Source organism: Talpa europaea (genome assembly GCF_964194135.1).
Source record: "Talpa europaea genome assembly, chromosome: 9".
NCBI lineage: Eukaryota > Metazoa > Chordata > Mammalia > Eulipotyphla > Talpidae > Talpa > Talpa europaea.
Window position 1 is genome coordinate 78,106,555 of NC_140076.1, and position 25,676 is coordinate 78,132,230.

At 41.2% G+C, this 25,676-nt stretch overlaps 1 protein-coding gene across 1 annotated transcript in view; it reads right to left on the reverse strand.

The window, feature by feature from the left end:
• Positions 1 to 25,676, reverse strand: part of TDRD10 (tudor domain containing 10) — a gene marked incomplete at both ends in the record, with an annotated part of 38,315 nt that overhangs the window by 9,491 nt on the left and 3,148 nt on the right. Inside the window, 3 exons of the mRNA XM_084242408.1 lie at positions 13,514 to 13,670; positions 14,453 to 14,523; positions 24,280 to 24,338. Of these exons, the coding sequence (XP_084098534.1) occupies positions 13,514 to 13,670; positions 14,453 to 14,523; positions 24,280 to 24,338 (287 nt within the window). The remainder of the gene's footprint in view (positions 1 to 13,513; positions 13,671 to 14,452; positions 14,524 to 24,279; positions 24,339 to 25,676) is intronic.

The window sequence follows — 25,676 nt, forward strand, 5'->3', positions numbered from 1 at the left end:
TCAGAGAAAGACAACTGAAACAGAAGACTTGCATAAAATCCAGTCTAGGGCCTCCCTGGTGGCACAAGGGGTTAAGTACCACACTATGAAGCAATCTGCAGCCACTGCAGCACGAATTCATTCCCTGGCCGGCCAGGGAGCTGACCCACATAGTGCAGCAGACCTCTCCTGTCTCACCCGCTGCTCCCCTCAGCAATGTATTTTAGTCAATTTACCTGTTCTGTTCCCCACTCTGTCTCTGGTGGATCCTCTCACCCCCCACATCTCTGGCCTGTACCCCAGCTTTTGTATGCATAAATAAATAAATCTTTAAAAAAAAATCCAGAGTCTAATAACATCATAAAAAAATGTCCAGGTTTCTATTGAAACTCATTCATCATATGAAGAATCAGGAAGATTTCAAACTGAATGAAAAAAGACCATTAACACTCACCAATACTGAGATGACACAGGCATAAGAATGACCTGACAAACACTTAAAAGCAGCCATGGTAAAATGTTTCAAGAGCAACGGCAAACACACTTAAAACAAGTGAAAAAACAGAAACCTAAAAGGAAGTCTTAGCAGAAAAATGAAAGATATTTTAAAAAAATAGTAAGTTTATAACTGAAAAATACAATAACAAATAAAAAGCTAACTTGAGGGGCATGAAGTAACCAGCAACTGTAAGATAGAACATATATAATATAATCAAAACATAATATAATCAGAACAGAGCGATAGTAGGTATTTAAAACCTACAGATTCAAAAAATAGAGTGAATCCAGAATAGCATAAATGAAATGAAATCCACACCAAGACACACCATAATTAAACTTCTAGAGACCAATAAAAATTTTGAAAGCAGTCAGGAAAAAAATAACACCTTATCTGTACAGGTAAACACTTTGAATAACAGCAGATTTCTCATCAGAAACCACGGAGGCAAGAAAGAAAGTACATAGTATTTCTCAAGTGCAACAGAAGAACCATATCCTAGAGTAAATATCCTTCAGGAATGAAGGGGAAATTCAGACATTCTCAAATGAAGGAAAATCTGTCACCAGAAGACTGTCTCTGAAAATACATGGCCAAAGGAAGTCACTAAACAAAAAGGAAGTGATGAAAGGAACCATGAGGCATCAGGAAGAAAGAACATGAAATGTGGGGAAAAATGTGGCTAAGTACAATATGCTTTTCTTCTCCTCTTGATTTTCTAAGTTATATTTGACAGTTCAAATAAAAATTATAACATTGATCTGGTTGTAGATTTTCTTTCATATTAATGTGGTTCTAAATGAACACAGAGGAATATTTAAGACAATTATAAACAGGGGAGGATAAAAGGAGGTAAGGTTTTCACTGAACTGATAAAATTGATAGATGGAGACTATGTTAGGCATATGTAATATAACATCTAGAGCAGTTACTTTAAAAAGTATACAAAGAGGGTCTCCCCAGTGGTGCAGTGGGTTGAGTGCAGCGCTGTGAAGCTGTCTGCAGCCTCTGCAGCACGTGGGTTCGATTCCCAGCCTGCCAGGGAGCAACCCACATGGCACAGCAGACCTCTCCTGACTTGCCCACTGCTCCCCTCAGCAGTTCTTTCATCCATCTGCCTGTTTTGCTTCCTGCTCTGTCTCTGGTGAATCCTCTCACCCTCCCATGCCTCTGGCCTGTACCCCAGCTCTTGTATAAATAAATCTTAAAAAAAAAGTATACAAAGAGATACACTAAAAAGCACTACAGATAAATCAAAACTGAATTTTTCAATGTTCAAATAAGCCATAGAAAAGCAGAGAAACAACAAACAGGACAAACAGAAAACAAAAATCAAATGGCAGACTTGAGCCCTAATATAAATAATTACAACAAATGAAAATGGCGTAAATATATGAATTTAAGGACACAGATGGGCAATACAGATTTTAAAAATGACCCAAATATATGGTATCCAAAAAATCTTACTGCAAATAAAATAATTTAGGGTAGGAAATTAGAAAAATATATATCATGCAAACATTAATCAAACAAAAACATATGTAGCTATATTAATATCAGATTAAATAGACCCCAGAGCAAGAAAATTACAAAAAACAAAGGTTATTATGTATAATTAATTATAAAATGATTACTATGCATTGAGAATGTATAGTAATCCTAAATATGTCTGTACCAAACAACTGTAAGAAACTGTATGCAAAACTCATAGAACTGAAGGGAGAAATACACAAATCTGTAATTTTAATTGGAGATGTCCACATCCCTTTCTCAATTGACAGAACTAGACAGAAAATCAACAACACTGAACCAGTAGTATCCATTGAACATACATAGAACACTCCATCCAAAGACAGCAGAATACACATCACTTAAAATGTCCACAGAACATACACCAAGATAGACAATATCCTGGGCCATGAAATAAGTCTCAATAACTGGAAAAGACCTCAAGTCATATCAAGCATGTTCTCTAATCAAAATAGAATTAAATCAGAAATCACTAAGAGAAAACATACAGAAATCTCTGAATATTACCAGCACTAGGAATGAAATGTGCTATCACTACAAACCCCACAGATGCAGAAAGGACAATAAGGGAATACTAAGAACAACTCTATGCCCACAAATACAAATATAAATGCCAAAGATGAAGTTTGACAACTTACACAAAATATCACTTTCTCAAAAAGTACAAACTATGATAACTCACCCATTCTGAAAAAGGTCATTTGAATAACCACATAAATATTAAATAAATTGAATTCATAATTTAAAACCTTCCAAATAAAGACATCTCCAAGCCCAGATAGTTTCTGTAGAATTCTACCAAATATTTAAAGAAGAATTAATATCAATTTCACAGTCTTTTCTAAGAAGAGTGAACATTTCCCAACTCATTGTACATAGCTAGAATTATTAAGATACCAAGACAGACAGTACCAAAAGAAAAAAAAAATCAGACCAGTATCTCCGTGAAAATAAATGAAAATTTCTTAACAAAGTATAAATAAAACTTAACACATAAAAATAATTATATACTAAGACCAACTGGGGCTTATTCTAGGTATGCAAAACTGGTTCAATGTTTGAAAATCCAATCAATACAGTCTACCAAAATAAGAGGTTAAAGAAGAAAAAATCACATGAACACATCGTTCAATACAGAAATGACATTTGACAAAATTCAACGTCTGTTATAAGTTAACTTATGTCCCATCAAAAGGATATGTTGAGGGACCTTCCTGGTGGCAAGGGGTTATCTCAGCATTACGAAGCTATCGGCAGCCACTGTAGCATGAGTTTGATCGCCCGCCAGGGAACTACCCACATGGCATGGCAGACCTCTCCTATCTCGCCTGCTGCTCCCCTGAGCAGTGTATTTCAGTCAATTGCCTATTCTGCTCCCCACTCTGTCTCTGGTGAATCCTCTCACCTCCCTGCACCTCCTGGTCTATACCCCAACTCTTATATGCATAAATAAATAAATCTTTAAAAAAGAAAAGATATGTTGACATCCTAATCCCTAACACCTCAGAATGTGACTTTAATGGGAAATAAGGTCTTCACAAAGGTAATCAAGTTAAAATGAGGTCACTAGGGTGGGTTCTAGTCCTACATGATTCTGTCCTTATGGAGAGGAAATGTGGACACAGACAGACACGGAGGGAAGACTATGAAAAGACATACAAGAAGGCCATGTGAGAACAGAAGACTGGCGTGACAGGATCTATAAGCCAGAGAATGCTGGCAAATCAAAAGAAGTCAGGAAGAGGTGCGGGACGACTCCCCCACAGATTTCAGAGGGCGCTTGCACTGCTGACACCTTGGCTTTAGATTTCTAGACTCCAAAACTGTGACACAATAAATGTCTGTTGTTCTAAGTCACTTGATTGTGGTATTTTGTTATAGCGGTACTAAGAAAAGAACGCAAGACCCATCCTTCACAAAAACTTAGAAAAATAGGCATGGGGATAACTTCCTCAGTCAATAGAGTATCTGAAACAACCAACCAACAAAACAAAACTATGGATACATTATACTTCGTTGTGAAAGACTGAAAAAAATGGAGAAATCAACCTGTCCAATTTCAATACCACTTATAGTATTGACCCTGGGAGGTATGGGCAGATGCACAAACAGATCAATGGGATAACACTATGAACCCAAGATAAACCCACACAATTACGTCTGCCTAATTTTTGATAAAGCTGCAAAAGTAATTTAAAGAAGGAAATTTACAGCATTTTCAACAAATGGGTGCTGGAACAGATGGACATCTATAGGCAAAAAGAAAATGAATCTGAGTTTCACAGTTTATATACAAATTAACTCAAAATAGATAATGGACTTGAATGTAAACTGTAAAACTACATAACTTTTAGAAAAAAACATAGAAAATCTTCGAGTTCCAGGGTTGGTCAACATGTTCTTAGACTTGACAACAACAAAACACCATTCATAAAAGGGAAAATTGACAAACTGCACTTAAATGAATTTAAACCTTTTGGTGTGGTGGAAAAAAAACTCTGTTAAAGTAGATGAAAAAATGAGCTGCACTGTAGGAGAAAATATTTACAGATCACAAAGCCAGCACAGGACTAGTATCTCAAATATATAAAGAACTCTCAAACTCCATGACAAAAAAAAAAACCCAAAATAATACAATCAGAAAATGGACAAAAGAAATGAAGAGGATTCATCAAAGAGGCTACACAGATGGCAAATGTGCACATGAAAAGATGTTCAACCTGATGAGCATTAGTGATACTAGTGCAAATTTAAAACTGTAGATATCATCATCTACCCATCAGAAGGGCTATAAAAACAGTAACTGGTTAACTTAAGGTAGTATATGTTGATTTTTAATGATGCACCACTGAAACTTGCTATAATGTAATGTTACTTCAACTAATTTAAAAAATAAATAAAATAAATAGTGGGCCTCCCTGGGGGGACAGGGAGTTCTATCTCTGGCCAGGGAAGTGACCCATATGGAGCAGCAGACCTCTCCTGTCTCACCCACAGCTCCCCTCAGCAGTGTTATTTCAGTAGATCCTGTTCTGCTCCCCACTGTCTCTGCTGAATCCTCTTACCCCTCTGCACCTCTGGCCTACACCCCAGTTCTTGCATGCATAAATAAAATAAATCTCAAAAAAAAAAATAGTGACAACAGTCAATACTGGAGAGGATACAGAAAAAATAGATCATTCATACATTCCTAGTGTAAATATAAAATGGTAGAGTCCCTCTGAAACTGTTTGGCAGTTTCTTAAAAGAGTAAGCATTCAGTGACCATACCACTCACCAATTGTACTTTGGGGCTTTTATCACAGAGAAACACACAAACTCTACATGAAAGTCTATAGCAACTTTATTTGTAATAGTCCCAAACCAGGAACAATACAGATACCCTCCTATGTATCAATGGTTAAGCAAACTGTGGTACACCCATACCAAGGAATACTACTCAGCATTAAAAGGGAACAAGATAGGGCCTCTCCGGTGGCGCAGTGGTTGAGCGCTGGGTTGCGAAGCTACCCACAGCCTCTGCAGCGCCGGTTCGATCCCCGGCTGCTCCCCGGCCACCGGAGGAGGGTCCCACATGGCGCGCAGACCTCTCCTGCCGCCTGCTGCTCCCCTCAGCAGTGTACTTTGGGCCTTCTGCCTGCTCTGCTCCCCCTCTGGCTCTGGTGAATTCTCTCACCCTCCTGCGCTTCTGACTGTACCCAGTGCTTGTATAAATAAATAAATAAATAAATAAATAAATAAATAAATAAATAAATAAATAAATCTTTAAAAAAAAAAAAAGGGAACAAGATATTGATATAGTAACACCCTAGATGAATTGCCAAAAAATATTCTCGGTGAAAAAAGTCAATTCCAAGAGGCTACATATCATATCATTCCATCTGTCTAACATTCTTGAAATTATGAGATTAGATTATAGAAATGGAGAACAGATTAATGGTTGCTAGGGTTTGAGGTGGGGATGGGGATGGGAGGGAGGTGGCGATGGCTATATCAGGGCAACTGAGCAATCCTTCTGGGGATGGAAATGCTCTGTACCTGGACTGCATCTGGATCACCTTCAGGCTGTGATACTGTTCTGCAAGATGTTAGCACTGGAGAAAACTGGGTAAAAAGTAAAGGGGATCTCTCCCTATTGTTTGTTACAGCTGCCTGTGAATCTATGATTATCTCAAAATTAAATGTTCATCAACAAACAACGCACTCTAAACTTGCCAGCAAGATGAACATGGGTAATGGGCCAGACCTGAAACGCTAGCTAGAGTCTGCTGACCCTATCCTAACCCTTTGTTGGTTATCTTATTGCAAATATTCTCTCCCAATTTTTGGTTTGAATTTATATAATCTTTCAAAGAAGATAAATTCTTATTTTCAGTCACCCAGCTACTCTTTCTCGGCGAACTCTTGATGTCTTTGTCAACAAATTTTATCCTACTCTGAAGTCATAAAGATATTCTTTCATTTTTTTTCTTAAAGTTTTGTCTCGCACATTAAGTATCCAGCACAACTAGGATTTTTGTCTATAAGACTGCAATATAATGCCTCCCTGGTGGTGCAGGGGTTAAAGAGTCAGTGCTGAGGCCCCGAGTTTGATCCACAGCTAGGGAGCTGACCCACAAGGAGTAGCAGACCTCTCCTGTCTCACCCTCTGCTCCCTTTAGCAGTGTATTTTAGTGGATCTGCCTGTTCTGTTCCCCACTCTCTCTCATGAATCCTCTCACACCCCCACACCTCTGGCCTACACCCCAGTTCTTGTATGCATAATAAATTTTAAAAAAAAAAGGATTGCAATATAACTTTACATTTTAATACATGAATAAGCAATTGTCCCAGTTCAAAAACTTTAGTGTCCAGACTGTCACCAGCAAACTCAATTCTACCACAGAAATAAGAAGCGTCTACATTGGCCTGAGCCTCTTTCTGGGCTCCCTAATTAATGTTTTATTGGGTCAAACTGTCTATCCTTAGCCCAGTACCACAGCTTCTTCTGGTTGGGCAAAATCCCCCAACATTCTTTTCAGGAGGAATGTCTTATATATTATTGAGCTTTTGGTCTTTCACATAAATTTAGAATCAGCCTGTCAAGCAACTGAGGAAAAACCTGTGGCAATTTTGATTGGAATTACATGGAATTAATAGATGAATAGACAGCTCTTAAATAACTCCTTTTGTGGCTTCCTATCCATGAATATTGTACTTTTCCTACTTAAATCTTCTATAAAGACTTACATAAAGTTCAATAAAGACTTCCAATAAAGTTTAATTATTTCTCCTGGAGAGGCTATGCTTACATTTTGTTGGACTGATTCCTAGATACCTTAATTTTTTTAAATTACACTTATAAATGGCATATTTTTAAAATTATTTTTATTTATGCACAGCAAATATTAATGCAATCAATTTAGCATACCTGCTTGTATGTATCCAGCTACCTTATCCAACTGTTACTTCTAATATTTTATATTGAAATACCTTTTCTAATATACTTTACTTATACGTAAAGTATAATATGCTTTACTTCTATACACTTCTAATATGCTTTTTTAAAGATTTATTTTATTTATTTATGCATACAGGAGCTGGGGTATAGGTCAGAAGTGCGGAGGGTGAGCGGATTCGCCAGAGACTGCCCATTTGTGTCTATGCAAACATCTTTCACTTTTCTGTCCCTTTTTCTAATAAACCTGTTCTTTAAAATAGAGCTAATGTCTCTTCATTGTGTGCCGCCAAAAGGGGAGCTCTGGTAAAATCTTTTTGCGTGTGCCCACAGTTGAGTCTTATTATAAGTCCCTTTAAGTACACAGGTGAGGACCCACAGTCAGGCAACCCATTTCATATCAGGGTTGCCTGTAACAAGAGGATTCACCAGAGACAGAGTGGGGGGCAAAACAGGCAGATCTACTGAAATACACTGCTGAGGGGAGCAGTGAATGACACAGGAGAGGTCTGCTTTGCCATATGTGGGTTAGCTCCCTGGCGGGTGATCAAACTCATGCTGCAGTGGCTGCCCAAAGCTTCACAGTGCTGAGACTTAACCCCTTGTGCCATCAGGGAGGCCCCTAAGATCATATGGTTTTTATCTCTTAACCTGTTAAGGTAATAAAAGACATTTACAGTTTTCTAATATTAAACTTCTTTTAGCATAGTTGGAGAAGAAAACAACTTGTCATAATATACTACCTTCATTAGCCAATATTGACTTCATTTTGCCGATATTTTGTTTAAAAAGTGTGCAAGTATATTCATGAGTGGAAACAGCCTGCAATTTCTGTCTTAGGCTATCCTTTCTGGTTTGATATCAAGGTTTTACTGTCTTCATAGAATGAACTAGGTATTATCCCTCCTATTTTATACTTTTGAAGAATTTATGTAAAATTAGAATTTTTTGTTCCTGGAAGATTTGGTAAAATTTGTCTATAAAATAAGCTGAGCCTGATGTTCACTTTATAAGATTATAAGCTATGATAAAATTACTATCAAAGTTATAGGATTATCAAATTCTTATTAGTTCAAGACAATGACATGCTTTAAGAAATGAGTCCATTTCTTCTAAATTTTCAAATTTATTACCGTATTATCTTCTTATAGTCTAGCCTCTGCTGCATCTACAGTTAAGATCTCCTTTTCCTTGCTAAGATTGCTTTATGACCTGTTCTTCTTTCCCTTATTGGCTTGATTAATCATGCCAGAGAATGTTCTATTTTATTGATCTCTTTAAAGAAAAAAATTTTGGCTTTATTGATGCCTTCTCTATGGCAACTTTGTTTTTTATGCTTCTTCCTGCATGTACCTGCCACCTCCCCCTGCTTCACCGAGATATAATTGACATACAGTTGTAGCTTTATTTACAAATTTTTAAACTTTAATTTTTCATGTCTGCTTTCCATTTGGGCTTATTTCTTTAATCAACTTTTAGCGTATTAATTTTCAACCTGTCTTCTCTGCTCATTTAAGCATTCAATACTAACACACTTCCCTGTAAGTACTGCTTTCACTGCAACCCACAAATTTGTGACGAGAAGTATTTTCCTTATTGTTCAATTCTGTCTTTTTTAAATTTCTGTTACAATTTCTTTTTTGACCCATGTGCTATTTATTTAGGAATGTGCTTTTAAATTTCTATATCTATGGCTGTTGGTGTTCATCTTCTGGTTACTTATTTCTAATGGAAAAGTACTGGGACTATTCCTGGGAAACTATATTCATCCCAAGAGGAAGCAGGGTGAGCCCCATAACACTCTTCACTAGTATCTGGCTCTGGCAAGGCAGAACTTACTCTCTCACCCGAAATAACTTTAAAACTGGAAAATATATGAACTGTTTCTGGCACAAGCTCATGCTAGTGGACAACAGAGGACAGGCGCCTGAACAAAGGAAAGCTCAGGAGGTGGGCACCACACTCACCCTGGCCTGTGGTCTGGGGCATTTTTCCCAAACCACAGCAAAGGGAAACAGAACTCTAGCAGACAGTGACATCTCACTGGGCAGAGGAAGTGCAGATAACAGTGTAGGTGCCAGGAATACATGGACAGAAAGTCCCAGAAATCTAGGGGCTCACTTCAAGTCCTTGGCTGAATCCTAAGCTGCCCGAGTGAGGATACTTTCTAAGGGGCTAGAAGGGATGGCCTGCTACAGAGGTGTGGGAAAGGGGCTGAGATGGTACAACACGAGGCCTCACAGTGCTACGAGACACTGCAGTTCTAACACAGCAAGGGTGGACAGACGGGGGAACACTAGGCCTCTCAGCTGAGACTGTATAAGGCCAAGTCCCGGGAAGAAGGATTTGTCCCAGAATCAAGGCCCAGACTGAAGTATACCAATTCCAACCAAGAAAACTGACTTCTATAAAACCCAAAGATTGCTGGAAAAAAACACTAGACATCATTGTAAAAAAATAATAATACAAAATACAACAAAACAAAAACAGACAATTACAAACCAGAGACATCCTGCAGGGGAGGAGGAGGAGAGGGATCAGAGGGAGGGAGGGAGGAGCCCAGGGGACTGAGGTGATGGTGCACGGGTGCATTGGGGAAGGAAATTTTGTGGGGACTACACCTGAGGGGTGGGGGGAAGCAAACATTGTTTAAAAATGAACAATGAGGGCCTCCCCGGTGGCGCAGCGGTTGAGCGCTGGGTTGCGAAGCTGCCCGCGGCCTCTGCGGCGCCGGTTTGATCCCCGGCTGCTCCCCGGCCAACGGAGGAGGGTCCCACATGGCGCGCAGCCCTCTCCTGCCGCCCGCTGCTCCCCTCAGCAGTGTACTTCGGTCCTTCTGCCTGCTCTGCTCCCCGCTCTGGCTCTGGTGAGTTCTCTCACCCTCCCGCACTTCTGACTGTACCCAGTGCATGTATAAACAAACAAACAAACATAAATAAATAAAAACATGCCTCTATTAAAAAAAATTAAAAAAAAAAAAAAAAAAAAAAAAATAAAAATGAACAATGATTAAAAAATAAATTAAAAAATTTAAAAAGGGCCTCCTCAGTGGCGCAGCAGTTGAGCGCTGGGTTGCGAAGCTGCCTGCAGCCTCTGCAGCACCAGTTTCGATCCCCGGCTGCTCCCCGGCCACTGGAGGAGGGTCCCACAGGACGGTCCCACACGGCGCACAGACCTCTCCTGCCGCCCGCTGCTCCCCTCAGCAGTGTACTTCGGTCCTTCTGCCTGCTCTGCTCCCCGCTCTGGCTCTGGTGAATTCTCTCACCCTCCCGCACTTCTGACTGTACCCAGTGCTTGTATAAATAAATAAATAAATAAATCTTTTAAAAAAAAATTAAAAAACACTTGTGAAACGTAAAAAAAAAAAAAACCACCATTTAGAGAACATGTATGTAACATAAACTCTCTCCATATAACATCCATAGGGCCTCCCTGATGGCACAGGGGTTAATTAAAGTCTCAGAGCTATCAACCTATTGCCAGCCACTGTGGCATGAGTTCAATCTCCAGCCAGGGAGATACCCACATGGTGCAGCAGACCTCTCCTGTGTTGCCCGCTGCTACCCTCAGCAGTGTATTTCAGTAAATCTGTCTGTTCTGTTCCCCACTCTGTCTCTGGTGAATCCTCTCACCTCCCCATACCTCTGGCTAGCACCCCAGTTCTTATATGCATAAATAAATAAATCTTATATATATATATAAAACATCCACAATATCCAAAAAACTATAAAATCGGGCATCCCTGGTGGTGCAGTGGTTGAGTGCTGGGCTGCGAAGCTGCTCGCAGCCTCTGCAGTGTCTGTTCGATCCCTGGCCTCCTGCTAGGGTCCCACAAGGCGCGCAGACCTCTCCTGCCATGCCTGCTGCTCCCCTCAGCCGTGTATTTCATCAGTCTGCCTGTTCTGCTCCCGGCTCTGGTGAATTCTCTCACCCTCCGTGCTTCTGACTGTACCCAGTATTTGTATAAATAAATAAACAAATCTTTAAAAAAAAAACCCCACAAAACTATAAAATCACCAATTGGTAACGAATCCTGAAATAGTGACCTATAATAAAGGAGGTAAGTGTCCACAGAACTGAAGCCACCAATGACCTAGATGTTAGAATGAACAGGAAATTATTTTATAACTATCATAAATATGTTAAAGAACCTAGAAGGTAGACAAAATGGGTGAAAAGATGGAAGATTTCAACAGAGAAATGGGACATAAAAAAGAACCAAATGGAAGTTGAAACTCTCACTATCTAAAATGAAAGCTGCACTATTTGGACTTAATAGCAGCAGCAGAGATTAGAGAATTCCACAAGTCAGTTTAGCAGAGTGGAAAAGCCTGAGACCAGTTAGCCAGGAGGTATGGATATGCTCAGCGCCCAGAGTGGCTGCAGAACAGGCAGAGGGCTGGGCTCGAATGGGACAGGCTGTGACCTAGGGAGTTAAAGGTCATCTGAAGTACAGTAGTTACAACTGTGGGATCAAGTTAAGCAGGGAAGCGAGATTTATAGTTAACAGAGTGCTGAATAGCGAAGAATCACCAGTGGCCATAGAATTAGGGTCCCAATGTATCCAACCATTACAGCCATTACACCACCAGACAGCTGGGCAAACTCCCAGCACAGCCCTCGATGCACACAACCTAGCAGTGCGGCTGGGCAGGCTGCTTACAAAGCCTTCCCTTGATTCTGCTGCTTGTTAATGTTTGAGGACTGCTCTTCTAGAGCAAGAGCAGTGAGGAAGGTGGAGGGCCGAGTGGCATGCTGAAGTATTTTGGAGACGTCCCTTCACGAGATGACAAAGTTGGGACATGGCTAGAAGAACGAAAAACTGTGGCCAAGCAGAAGAAAAGATCATCAAAGCACCATGGTCTAAGAAATAAGGCCGGTGTCAGACAGATCAAGAACATGGACACTGAATTCAAGTGCCGAGAGGAGAAAGAGACTGTTGATAAGGGGATGTGACACAAAGACAGTGGATGAACGAAACCAACAAGGTCACTAGAGTGAGATCTGACAGCTGCCCTTCCAAAGAGAGAGGCTGTAAGAGAAAAGAAGAAAAATAGTTTCTGCAACTAGCAGAGTCACTCTGATAGTCTTACTGTGGCCCTTCTGATCCATCTGGAAATTCCCATTCTCAACCAGTCCCCCTTGGTGGCTGGCCCTGCTAGCTTCCTGCCAGCATGCATTCTCTCCTCGCTTGCTGAGAACCCCAATGACATCTGTTTAAAAAGCTACATTTCCCAGTCTTCTTTGCATGTAAGACCATGAGTTGTAGTTCTGTCCAACAAAACATAAGCATAATGGTCAGGGATTCTAAGAAGGCAACATCTGCGAGGACGTAAACCCTTTACTCTGCTGCTCCCCTTCTTCCTGCCTGGAACCCTGACAACATCATGGAATCCCCACACCAACCTTCAACTTCACTCCCTACCTCCTGAATTCTTTTCCAGGAAGAAAATAAAAGAGCTAACTTGTTTAAATCACTGTTGTTCAAAATTTCCTTACATATGTACCATATCAGGTCAGTCCCTAACAAGTCAGGCCCTTAAAGTGGGGGTCTTTACTCATGGTTCACCTCTACCTACTGGGCCCACCCCACGGGCCTTTCCTTCTCTGGCCACAAAGCAGCACCACACCATGCACTACACTACTCCCACAATCCAACCTCCCCTTCCCATACCTCCTATTTTGGCAGTGTTTGTCTTCCTGCCAGGAAGGACCAAATTTTATTCACTTTTGTCTTACACCTCACTCTTAGCAGCTAGAGCAAGGTTATGTAAACTATACTCAATTAATGTTTGCTACGTTAAATCAGTAAGAACCTTACTTCCAACATCCCAACTGATTACCTAATGACCTTTATGTCCTTGCCAATAGTTTTCCTTTATTGAAGATTTCCAAGTTTTCTGCATCTCACCTTGCTCCTAATGATTAAAAATCCTAACAGTTCCCTAATTCCATCCAAGCTCCTGCCTTCTGCAGAAGACAAGACCAAAGGAGGATGGCCAAATTCAGCCAAACTCTGCAGAATGAAAACAAAGCACCTTTGATCACGGTGAAGCCAGAAGACATACCGGCAGCTCCTGGGGTCTCTCAGCCACGTCCTGGGTCCTCTTGGAAGAACTTTTGCTTGCATTCACGTACAATTTTCGTTTGTGGAAGAGCTTCCCGTTCAGCTTCTGTATTGCCAGTGCCACATTCTGCACGGAGCCCAGATCCACAAAAGCAAAGCTGCCAAGGAAGGAGAGGGAGCAATTCCAGGCACCCATTAGAAGAGAACTGAAGGCACCAAGCTTGAGAAACACAGTGTGACCCCACACAGACATTTGGGTCAATGATAGACCACATGCGTGAGGATGGTCCTGAGAGGTCTAGCCTAGACTAGGTGTGCTGCAGGCTAGCCCATCGAGGTGGGTGTGAGCACACTCTATCACGTTTGCAATATGACCAACCCTGGCGTTAAGTCTGCTCCCCACTTGCAGCAGCAGAGGAGGGCCTGTCCCACACACACAAACAAGCCACACTAGAGTCCGGACTTGGGATGGGCAATGGACAATCCGGGCATCTGGAGATCAGAAGACACGAGGGGACGGTCACCATACACCCCAAGGTTACACTCAGGCATCCTTCATGCCATCCATCCCCCAAAGTTCAAAGCAACTTTATTGCTTTGAAAAGAATAAAGGGAAAATATGAGTAGACCCAGTTTTCAGGAGTAACCCAGGCTGAGGGAGTACAGTAACTTACCTCAAGCCAGAAAACCAAACGAGGACACAACCCAAACAAACCCAGGTCTCTGGACTTTAAACCAAGGTTGTATTGGCAAGGCAGTACGGGCTGCTGGGTCAGAGGGTTAAATATGGACAGGGGGGTTCCCAAATGTCACTTTGCCAAGTCACAATGGGTGTGGAAGTTGGGAGTTGTTAGCTAGACTGCAGTATCAGTGTATCCGTAAAATGGACAAGAGGAAAGGAGTTGCTTCCCAAAAAAAACAAAGGAAGAACTGTCATTACCATTTGCAGCCATTCTGGATTTTGTGGACATGGAGAGGGTTAAAGTCCTTTAGAAGACTCCAGATTTCCTCCTACAAATGGCAGAGTATAAATGAGAAAGAGACCCAGAGACAGAACTTACAACCAGTTCTCAAGGTTCTAGATCCCCAACCACCTACACTAATCAACTGACCATGTTTACTGAGAATCTACAGTGTGCTGCAGTATGTGCCAGGTTCTGTACTAAGTAATGCAAACACAGAGACCAGAAAGACACAAGCCCCACCTCCAGATGAAGTACAACAGTGGAGTGGGGCTGCAGGCAAGACCGGGGTAAACCCACCATTTCATCACAGGCGATCAATTCCCTGGGGAGGGAGCGCAGCCAGCTATAGGAGCACTTAGTTAAACCCAGATTTGGAGCTAGAGGCGGTAGTAGGGCAGACTGCCAGGAGGAAGTGGCTTGTAATTGATAAGGAATCTAGGCTATCTCCCCTTCATCTGCCTGGGCAGGGAGGCTTGCTTTACCTAAACCCACTCTGGAGAGCTGACCACCTATGCTGAATCCCTTTTGTATTCAAGGCAACCTGCTTTCAGTTCTTCCATCAAGCATTCAGTCAACATGCTGCAGCCTTACGCTGAATGGACCAGTACCTATGGATTGAATTCAGCCTAAGCCCTGCACTCAGAGCTTCCAGTTTAGCAGGGATACACACAGGTGGTCTGTGGGGGGGGGGGGGGGGGCAGGGTGAGTCAGAGTAAGAGGAGGACAGGAAAGCACAGGGAGGGAGATGAGTTCTTCTGTGGTCTCTGATCTAGATGCTCAGATCCACACCTACTTTACACCTCTCCCCACTTTCCTCAGCATAGCCTGGCCTCCATGCAGGGAAGGCCACCGTCCCCCTCCCTGGTAATTTCGCCACATCTACCCTCAACTCCCTCTCCCTTCCTGGTGCACCCCAGGCCCATTCCATTCTGCTGGCTTGGCCCTGTTCCCTACACACAGGCCTTCCTGGACTTGAGATAGCGTCCTCGCAACCCCTATGCCCTTTTGAGCTACACCCTATTTTTCCTCTTTTCTGCCAAACTTGTAGAAATAGTCGTCTCCACCTAATGCCTCCATTTCCTCTCCGCCCACTCCCTCCCTGCAGTTTGGCTTCTGTGCCTGCCCTACTGAAAGAGCATTCTGGAAGGTCACAGATGCGCTCCCACTGCCAATGGCAACTGCTTTTCTCCAGGCCTCCAAGCTCAGCAACTACCTGGACGTCTGGGTACTTCCTCCTCCCTTAGCTCCCACAGCACATTACACTTGTAAATTCCACAACTGTGATGAAAACCATTTTTTCCCTAGGAAACTCTATTTCGGAAAAATGTATATTTATACCATCTCCTTTTAAAAGTGGCTTTTACCAATCTAAAGTCACTTTGTTGGCTTAGGAAAATAGAAATACATTATGTATAACTCATTTTTCTCAGTCTTCATGTTTATATTACATTTAAATTCAAATTTTCTAATTTGCTTTACTTTTAAATATTTAATGCTTATTACACATGAATCAACAAGATGCTGAGCAACAAGCAATTTGTGAGAACAAGCAATATGTGCTTAGCATTTTCAGTTTATAAAGTACTTTCATATACCTTATTCCATTTGATCTTAAAACCACCCTGTCAAGTGCACATTATTATTGTCCTCATTCTCAGAGGCATAAAACAAGGATCAGAGAGATTAAGTGAGTTCCTTAAGATGACACAGCCCATTTGGAGTAAAGATTTGTACACACGGCTTCTAATCCTATATTCTGTTCATTATCTCAAGCAAAACCATAGCTGTTTTCACTTCAGGTTTTATCACCATCAAAATAAAAGACAGTTATTTAATAATTTTCTATCTTCTATAGCAGGTATCAAGAAATCTAAGCCTTGAGCCAACCCCAGCATACCACATTTTTGTAAATAAAGTTTTATTGAAACAGTCACACACATTCCTTTCCTTATGGTCTATGGCTGCTTTCATGCTACAAAGGCAGAGTTGTGTGTGACAGAGGCACGTGGCCTGCAAAGCATATTTACTATCCGACCCTTTGCAACGCTTGCCAACCCCTCTTCTAGAGTGGTGGTTTGAAAGTCTCACTGCAAACGAGGTTCAGCTGGAGAGTTCCTTTTCTTCCTTTTCAAGTACGGATGCCTGGTCCACTGGTGGTCAAAATTGGAACCTCTGGGGGTGGGATCAAATCATCAATATTTCTTAAAAGCTCCCCCAGACAATAGTAAGTAGCCAAGATGGATCACTCCTGTGTACAGTAGCAAGCAGATTCAGGAAGCACTGGTTTTCAAAAAATGTGCTCGAGGGTGAGAGCGCCACCACCAACGCATAAATACAAAAAATGCCATGCCACCACCTTTCACATGGGACTCATGCCCTAACTGTGACACTGTTGCACCGTTTAATTTATTAATTTTTTTGATGGATTAGAGATTTCACGAGTCTTGGTACATTAGGCTAAAATTGCTGCCTTCCCCTTAGGGAAACTTTCACATCTCATTTTAAATAATGAAAATAATCTCTTTGATTTTTTAATTATAAAAGCATTAAATGTTTATTAGAGAAAAGTTAAAAATCACAGATAAGCAAAAGAAAAGTATCATCTGTAATTCCTACCACCAACTCTGCTCTACCTTTAGCTTTGTAACCTATTTCACTTAATCATTACCAAATAATACCTCTAAAACATTCAATCATTAGCAAATAATTATTTAATCAATCATTACCAAAATCATTACCAAATAATACCTCTAAAACATTCCATCAATCATTACCAAAATAATACCTCTAAAACAGATATAGTGTTATAAGGCAACATCACCTCTATAATTTTAAAAATCATTATCAAAATCATCATTTAAGGGATCTATAGCCTGTTAAGTATGGCACCACTACCTGAAGTAGGTACTTTACTATTGTTTGCAAAATAATGATTTTTCTATCATTTCTTCTGCATTTATAAGCTAGAGTTCTCACTAAAGAATTTTCATCCAGTAGGGTCATTTGTTTGCATTGAAATAGCATTTATGTTGGAAAAGTAGAATACATATTCTTTCCCTTTAACTATCAGGTGTTATATATTCATTAACTATTGTCTTTGTACCTTCAACTGTATCTACTGAATTGTATTTCTTTCTCCTTTCCCTGGGAATTGTTACAGATTATTTCCGTCAAGGTGCATTTCAATCAAGTGCAGTCATTAGTATTTCTGATGTCAAACTGTCCTATCTTTGGCCGATAGTACCTGCTCTTCTTTGCTTGTTCTTGTGTCCTTTTATTTTCACTTGGAAACTTTCAAACATACTGTATATAGAAAATAGTATAACAAATCCCTATATAGCTCAGCAATCCTCAACTCATGAACACTCCCATTTCATCTACACCTTCTCCCTGCCAGGAGACCAATCTGAAATAAACCTCAAACGCCTCATCATTTTATCTGTAAATATTCCAGCACGGCTCGGCCTCTAAACACAACTTCCCCGTCATTTCAAACAAATCACAAGAGCCTTTTCTGACGTTGGCATAACACCTCCAAATCTGAACCAATCATTTCTATGAGGAGGCCTGGTTCTGCTCAGGGGTAATGGTGTTTAGAGTACACAATCTGGAGCTCAGAGTGTTTATTGCGACTTGGTCACCAGCGCACTAAGGACTCTCAATATGTACCTTTAAAGAGCAAAACAACCACACTACATGCATACCAATTCATATATAAGAGCTATAAGTAGTTTTTAATTTAACTTCTTTGATTTTATTTTTATATCTTTACTCTTATGTGGAAAATTCCTAACATGAATCTAATTACTTGTTTTATCCTACATTACATATGTAACAGGTCCAAATAACAATACCATGATTATTACCTACAACAAAATTAGTGAGTAAAGTTCAAGATTTCTTTGCAGTTCTTTTTTACCCCTGTCTTATACCCTACTGAGGGTATATAGCCAAAACTCTGTATTCAAAGGGCAATTTGAATAAATCTCTCTGACAGCAAACAGGTTATATCACCAAATCATTTTCAGTTTTCAGGCAGTACTTTTTTCCTGCATGACTTTGATTTATTTATGAAAATATTTATAAATTCAAAACAATAATACAAGGTTATTCAGATATTGTGCTTCCCTCTTCCTCCTGTCTCCTTCCCTTTTCCATTCCTTCCCCCATAAACACTGTAATTCCTTCATATTCTTCCACTATTTAGTTCTGCCAATTTAAAGATACTCTATTCTCTTTCTCTCTTCTGATATAAAAGATTTGTTTTGTTTCTAGGTATATATTTAAGGTACAGCCAAAATTATCTGATGACAGATGGAATGTGAAGTGTGGGGGAAATGTAAGGTGTGAAAGGAGAATATTTCTCAGGTTTTGGGCCTGAGTACAATGATGTTGCCACTTACTGAGATGGGGAGAAACAGGCAGGGCCTACCAGGACCTCAGTTTTGGACACATTAAGTTTGAGATGACTATTATTTATCCAAGCAGAGATCACAAACAAGCAACAGAATACACAGGTTTAGAGTTCAGGGGAAAGGTACAAGTGAAAAACATTGATAACTGAAGTTATAATTTTCTACAATCACTGTCATCTGCATTAATGATGCCCTTCTTTCCTTCCTTCCTTCCTTCCTTCCTTCCTTCCTTCCTTCCTTCCTTCCTTCCTTCCTTCCTTCCCTCCCTCCCTCCCTCCCTCCCTCCCTGCCTCCCTCCCTCCCTCCTTCCCTATTCTATGTCTTTCTTTTTCCTGACCTTAATGCATTAACCAAAATGACCAGTTCAAGGCTGACAGAAATAGCAATAGCCAGTACTCCTATCTTGTTTCTGACCTCTAAGGGAAAGCTATCAAATTCATGTCATTAAGTATTGTTTGCTGTCCATTTTTAAGTCCTAGATCAATCTAGAATACATTTGAGGTAAAGGTCCAGTTTCATTTTTCCTGCATGGATAAGCAAATGTCTCAGAAACAGTTTGTTGAATAGTCCTTTCATTACCAATGATCCGCAATGCCACCAGATCTAGACATACTCACAAGTGTTCACATGAGTATGGTCTAGTACTGAGCTTTCCATTCTGTTCCAGAAATCAGCTACTCTCTAGCACTGCACCCACACACCAAGGTTATCAGAGCCATTGCAGAGAATTTGCTCTCTTCTCTGTGCCCTCTTTTCTTCTGGGACGTTTCTGTTTCATATAAGTTTTTGAATCAGCTATCAAGTTCTTTGGAAAACCTTTGGCTATTTTGATCAAAATGGTATTAAATCTATAGATCAATTTAAGGATTCTAAACCTAAGTCTTTCATCGTAACATGGTATTCCTCTATTTAAGTCATCCTTAATGTCTTTCAATAAAGTCTCATAATTTTCTGTCTATATGCCTTCCATACTTTTAATAGATTTATTTCTACCTCCTTGTATTTTTGGTTCCTCATTGGGAATGAAAGGACTATTCAAATGACTTGCATATTTAGCTTATATTCAACCAGCCTAATACTCAATTCTAACATGTGGAAGATTCTTTTTGATTTTCAACCTGTATTTTTATTCATGGATTTGGGTTTTAATTTTATCAAAGGTTAATTTTTAGCTTGAAGGTTCCCAGACCATTAGCAATATGAATTTAAACCCCAATATGAAAACAGGGTCATTGTTATAGATTCTTGGGGAGACTGATCAGCCAACCAGCCCCAAGTCCAGGCTAAGACAGATTATCCTCAACACCACTCTGGGAAGGTATGCAAAGCTTATGTGGTTCACACTTGGAGTGAGGGTTCATTTCTACAAAAGCCCTGCTTTAGCAGTAGTGTCAGTGGTGTTGCCTCCTCACAGAGGTCAAAGGTGTCATCTCCTGTCCAAACATGACTGTTCTAATTCAAACTTTCTTAGGATTCAACTGTGCATTTTAAAAAGTTTCTCTTATATGGTAGCCTCTATTTCCAAGTATGTTCTCATGAGAGGTTTGTTTGGTTACCTGATCTCTCATAATTATGGAGATATTTGAGAGTTTTTAAGTAATTTTGCATCATATAGGTTACTTGTATACTCAGCATAATCAGTTTAAGAAATTGGTGAGTGTAGAAAGAAACCTAGTGGGTTCAACTAGTGAGTGATTGATTTCAAAATTTACTACCAAGCTACAGTAAACAAATGTGGTACCAGCATAAAAATATACATATATGGGGCCTCCCTGGTGGCGCAGGGGTTAAAGACACAGCACTATCACGCTACAGCCAGCCACTACGGCACAAGTTCGATCCCCAGCCTGCCAAGGAGCTGACACACATGGCCCAGCAGACCTCTCCTGTCTCACCTGCTGCTCAGCAGTGTATTTCAGTCAATCTGCCTGTTCTGCTCCCCACTCTGTCTATAGTGAATTTCTCACCCTCCACCTCTGGCCTACACCCCAGTTCTTGTATGCATAAATAAATAAATCTTTAAAAAATATATACAGATATGCAGATTAGTGGAATAGAAATTGGGATCCATAAATAATTGGCTACATTTATGGTCAGCTGATTTTTGACAAGGGTGCAAAGAAAATTCCTTGGGGAGAGAATAGCAAAATTAACATGTAAATAGCATTTAACAAATGCTGCTGGGACAACTGGATATCTACATACAAAAGAATAAATTCACCCCTACCTCCCACTATATATAAGAACTAATTTTTAAAAGACTGGCAATCGAAACATAAGAACTCAAACTATCAAACTCCAAAGAAAGCATAAGTGTTCACCTTTGTGACCTTCGACTAGGTAATACTCTTACACATGATACCTAAAGTACAAGCAACCAAAGAAAAATAGAAACCTAGACTTCATCAAAATGTAAAACTTTTGTGTGTCAAAGGATACTATTTTAAATGGTATAAGAAAACTGAATGAAAGAAAATATTTGTAAATCATGTATGTGCAAGAGACTTATATCCAGATTACATAGGGAACTCTCACAGCGCAATAATAAAAAGACTAACCAATTACCAAAAGGATCTGAATAGATATTTCTCCAAAGATATACAAATGGCCAATAAGCACATGAAAATATACACATTAGTCACTAAGGGAACACAAATCAAAACCTCAGTGACATACCACTTCACATCCACTAGCAAGCTATAATCAAAAAGACAGACAACAGGCTTGGATGAGGAAGTAGTAAAACTAGAATCCTTCTGCTGATGTGACTGTAAACGGTATGGCTGTTGGAAAATAGTTTGACAGTTCCCCCAAAAAATAACTTATAGAGTTATCATGTGACCCAAGAATTCTACTCCTTCCAAAAAAAAAAAAAAAAAATTACACTCCTAAGCTTATGCCCCAGAGAACCAGACACATGTTTACACAAACACTTATACACCAAAGTTCAGAGCAGCACTATTCAGAATAGCAAAAAGTAGAAGCAACCCTAATAGCTAATGGCTATTCATCAAACAATGGCTAAGCAAACTGTGGGGTATCCATATATTATTCTACCTTTAAAGACAATGAAGTACTGAGACATGCTGCAACATGGATAGACCTTGAAAATATGCTGCAAAGAGAAAATCCAAAATGCCACATGCTGTATGAGTCCCTTTCCATGAGTCCAGAATACAGATAGAAACTTGGCGGTTGTCAGGAGCTGGGAGAAAAGGGGACGGAGGAGCGGCTGGCTGCTAATGGATACAGAGTTTAATTGGGGCGGGGGGTAATGTAAGTATTCTGAAATTAGTGGTGATGTTTGCACAACCTTGTGAATATACTAAAAGTCACTCAATTGTATTCTTATAAAATAGTGAACTTCATGGTATGTGAAGAATTTCAATATAAATGTCAATGCAAGAGAAAGTAAAAAAAAAAAAAATTGCTGGCTATTGTGGATCATTTCTGATCCAAGACTTTCATCTTCTACCAACACCAATGAAACTGCTGCAGGCTAATTAGTTGGTTTGTAAGTAGGGTAAAGTCTCAGTTATTTCCCAGTTCTCTAAAAGGCATTGTTATTGTCGGATTTTTTTTTTCAAATCCTACTTCTTTAGCTCAAGTCTTTCCTATGAAGCTAGTCTAAGCCTGGATGTTGAAAGTAAACACTGGCAGGAGGCTTTCCTGTGGAGGGGACAGGCCGAAAGGTCACCCACACCACTGCTGAGGAAGCACCAGAGGCTGGGCTTTGAAATAAGGTCTCTGGGAGAGAGGAGGTGGAGCTTCTCAATACCCTATCACCCCTAGACCACTGTGGGAATAGTGCCGAGAGCTCCTGTCCCCATTTCACTGCCAAATAACAGGCTGCACCAGCCTGCCAGGAGGGGAGAAGGAATCTACCCAATACTCTCTTCTATCAGGTGCAAGAATCTCCTAACCCACACCTTTGACTGAGTATGAATTTCATTCATTGGGTCACGACGAATTACTTCATTCTCCGTGTTGTAATACAGTTTTTCTTTTCTTCTTGTCAAATAAAAACATAAGCGGTCGAGCTTTTATTATCGTGAGTTATTTACATGTCTTACTGGTTCCATGGCTTTGGACTTGCGGGCAACTGGACATGGAATCAACTCGCGGCTGCCCGCTGACCAGGTCTGTGCACTGGCTGAGGGACTGGCCCATGTGGAACTTGGGCTGCCTCATCGCCAAGAGGAGACACACCAGCACCCACATAAATTCTTAATGTAAGGATTTAATAAATCCACACTAGGGTCTCCCTGGTGGCACAGTGGTTGAGCGCTGGGTTGCAAAGCTGCCCGCAGCCTCTGCAGCGCCAGTTCGATCCCTGGCCACCGGGCGAGGGTCCCACATGGTGCGCAGACCTCTCCTGCCGCCTGCTGCTCCCCTTAGCAGTGTATTTCGTCCATCTGCCTGTTCTGCTCCCCACTCTGGCCCTGGTGAATTCTCTCACCCTCCCACACTTGTGACTGTACCCAGTGCTTGTATAAATAAATAAATAAATCTTAAAAAAAAAATAAATCCACACTAAGGAAGCATTTAGCCTATTTCCTGAAGCATACCTGGGATAATACTACAATAAATAGTGTATAAGGAGTAGGTACAACTTGGGTAGAGATTTGGTTTAGCTGATTGATTGGCAAGGGGGCACAGAGCCCAGGACATCTTCGGGAATGTCTGGGAGGCAGCAGGTTCCTCTTGTCCTTCCAAGATACAACTCCTTGAGGGCTAGGATTAGGTTATTTTCTTTAAAGCATGGAGGACTTCAGTCACATTGTTTGGTTCAAAAAAGTAAATAAATAGTCAGCCTGCTTCAATTTGATAAACTGCACTCCCATTTTCCTTTCAGCCATGCTTCAAATAGACTTATTACATATTTTAAGTATGTGTCGTCCTCTAATTATTTCAGGTCTGTTAGTCTGACCTCCCCAGTTAAACAGTAAGATTCCTGGAATCAAAATACTTTCTACTCTGCGAGTCCACAGCTAAATGACTGACCCGACCCATTCAAAATGGAATGGGCGTCTCAGTGGCTGAGGCCTGATGCTCCTGGCGATGAAGGACCTGCAGCTGAGTGCTAACGAGGTCCCTTCCTAAAGATGCTGCCTCACCGCGGCCCCTCCGTCCAAGGTGATACGCAGGGCGACCAGCCATCCATGTGACAGGGGAGTGCACCCGCAGGCCTCTTGGGCCAGGCCTGGGGGAGTCCACGACAGCCCTTGACGTGAGCAGCTGGTCTCCCCATGCCCCGCCAGTGACTGCTCACACATGCTCAGCCCTAAAATGTCTTCATAAGTGACAAAATTAAGTTACTGGCAGGTAAATTAGCCACATGGGGAGAACAAGAAGATAAGCAGGTGTTCACAGAGAGTGAAGAATACCTCAGAGATGTCCAGCGGAAGATTGCCAACATATACCTGTGTCTGTCTTCTCTTGATTCCTAAGAAGAAAAACCACATTGAAAAGGCAGATGTGTGGTAAATGGATTCAGAGGAGTTAGAACAGGTGAGATGGGACACAATTCGTTGAATGTCAAACACACATTCGCATACACATGTCCCTCCAGGAACGCTGGCTGGTTATGCTGTGCCTGGTCATTCAGCGGTGGGTATCAAGATTAGAGAAGAGGCCAGGGTTGAGTGCTGGCCTAGACATCACAGCCTGCGTGGGGAGGGGCGCAGAGGCTGTTAGCACACCAGGAGACCAGCCCTTCCTTGAAGTATCAGGAAGAGTGTCCACACTGCGTGATGGGGTTAACATGAAGCTGAGGGAGGGACAAGAGGAGGTGGACAGGAAGGGGGTGCAGGCAAAGGGGCCAGTACATGCACATGCATGAGGCATGGACACTTAGGACTTGGTGTGCTGGGCAACCCAGAGCCCACCTTGGGGAAAAAAAGGGACAGTCCCTTATTCCACAGGAAGTTCCAACATCAAGGAGTCCAGAGAACCACTCCACACACCTGCCCTTCTGGGGGTTCCTGATCTGCTCTGCCTGGTTACCTGCATCCCAGCTGCTCCTGGGCATCAGAGCAGCCTGGTCTGTGGTCCAGGAGCGCAGGTCCCTTCCCAGGAAAAAGACAAGTTTCCAGGAAAAGGACAAGGCTTGTGGGCCAACCATTGACCTGGGGTGTGCAGAAGGAGCAGTGGCAGTGATAAGAGCAGGACAGGGAAGCCCAGAAGACTGGGGTGGTGGTTTGCAAGTGGAATATCGGTGGGAGGGCCACACCTAAGGGAACAATTCCATACAAAGATGCCCACTGATGTAAGAAAATTAAATAAACAGATAGCCTTGCATAATAACTTTTCATTTAAACCAAGATATCCAAAATATTATTTCCACAGGCAATCAATATAAAAATTTTCATGAGATATTTTGCCTTTCTTGTGTGCTAAGTCTTAAAAAGCTGGTGTGCGTTACACATCTCAGTTTGGATGTACATTTTCAATAGCTAGGCTGAATTTTAGTCCTACCAAAGCAATAAACTTGTATTTAGTGGGGAAAAAAATTAAAGACTTGCTGCGCTGGGGAAACTGCACGTAGTCAGTGGGGTTGATGGCACACTGCAAGTGGGTGAGTGGAGAGAGGAGGCAAGAAAGGCTGGCAAGGATAAAGGCTGGAAGCACAGAAGCAGCCCCGCAGCTCACACGCCTCTCACTGGCTGTGAGAAGCAGGTAAAGGGTTTTACTCAGACAGGGGAGGGCAACACAGCTGGGGTTTAAAAGACTGTTTCAGACATGGAGGAGGGTGACATGGAAGAAGACAAGTATTAAAGAGAAA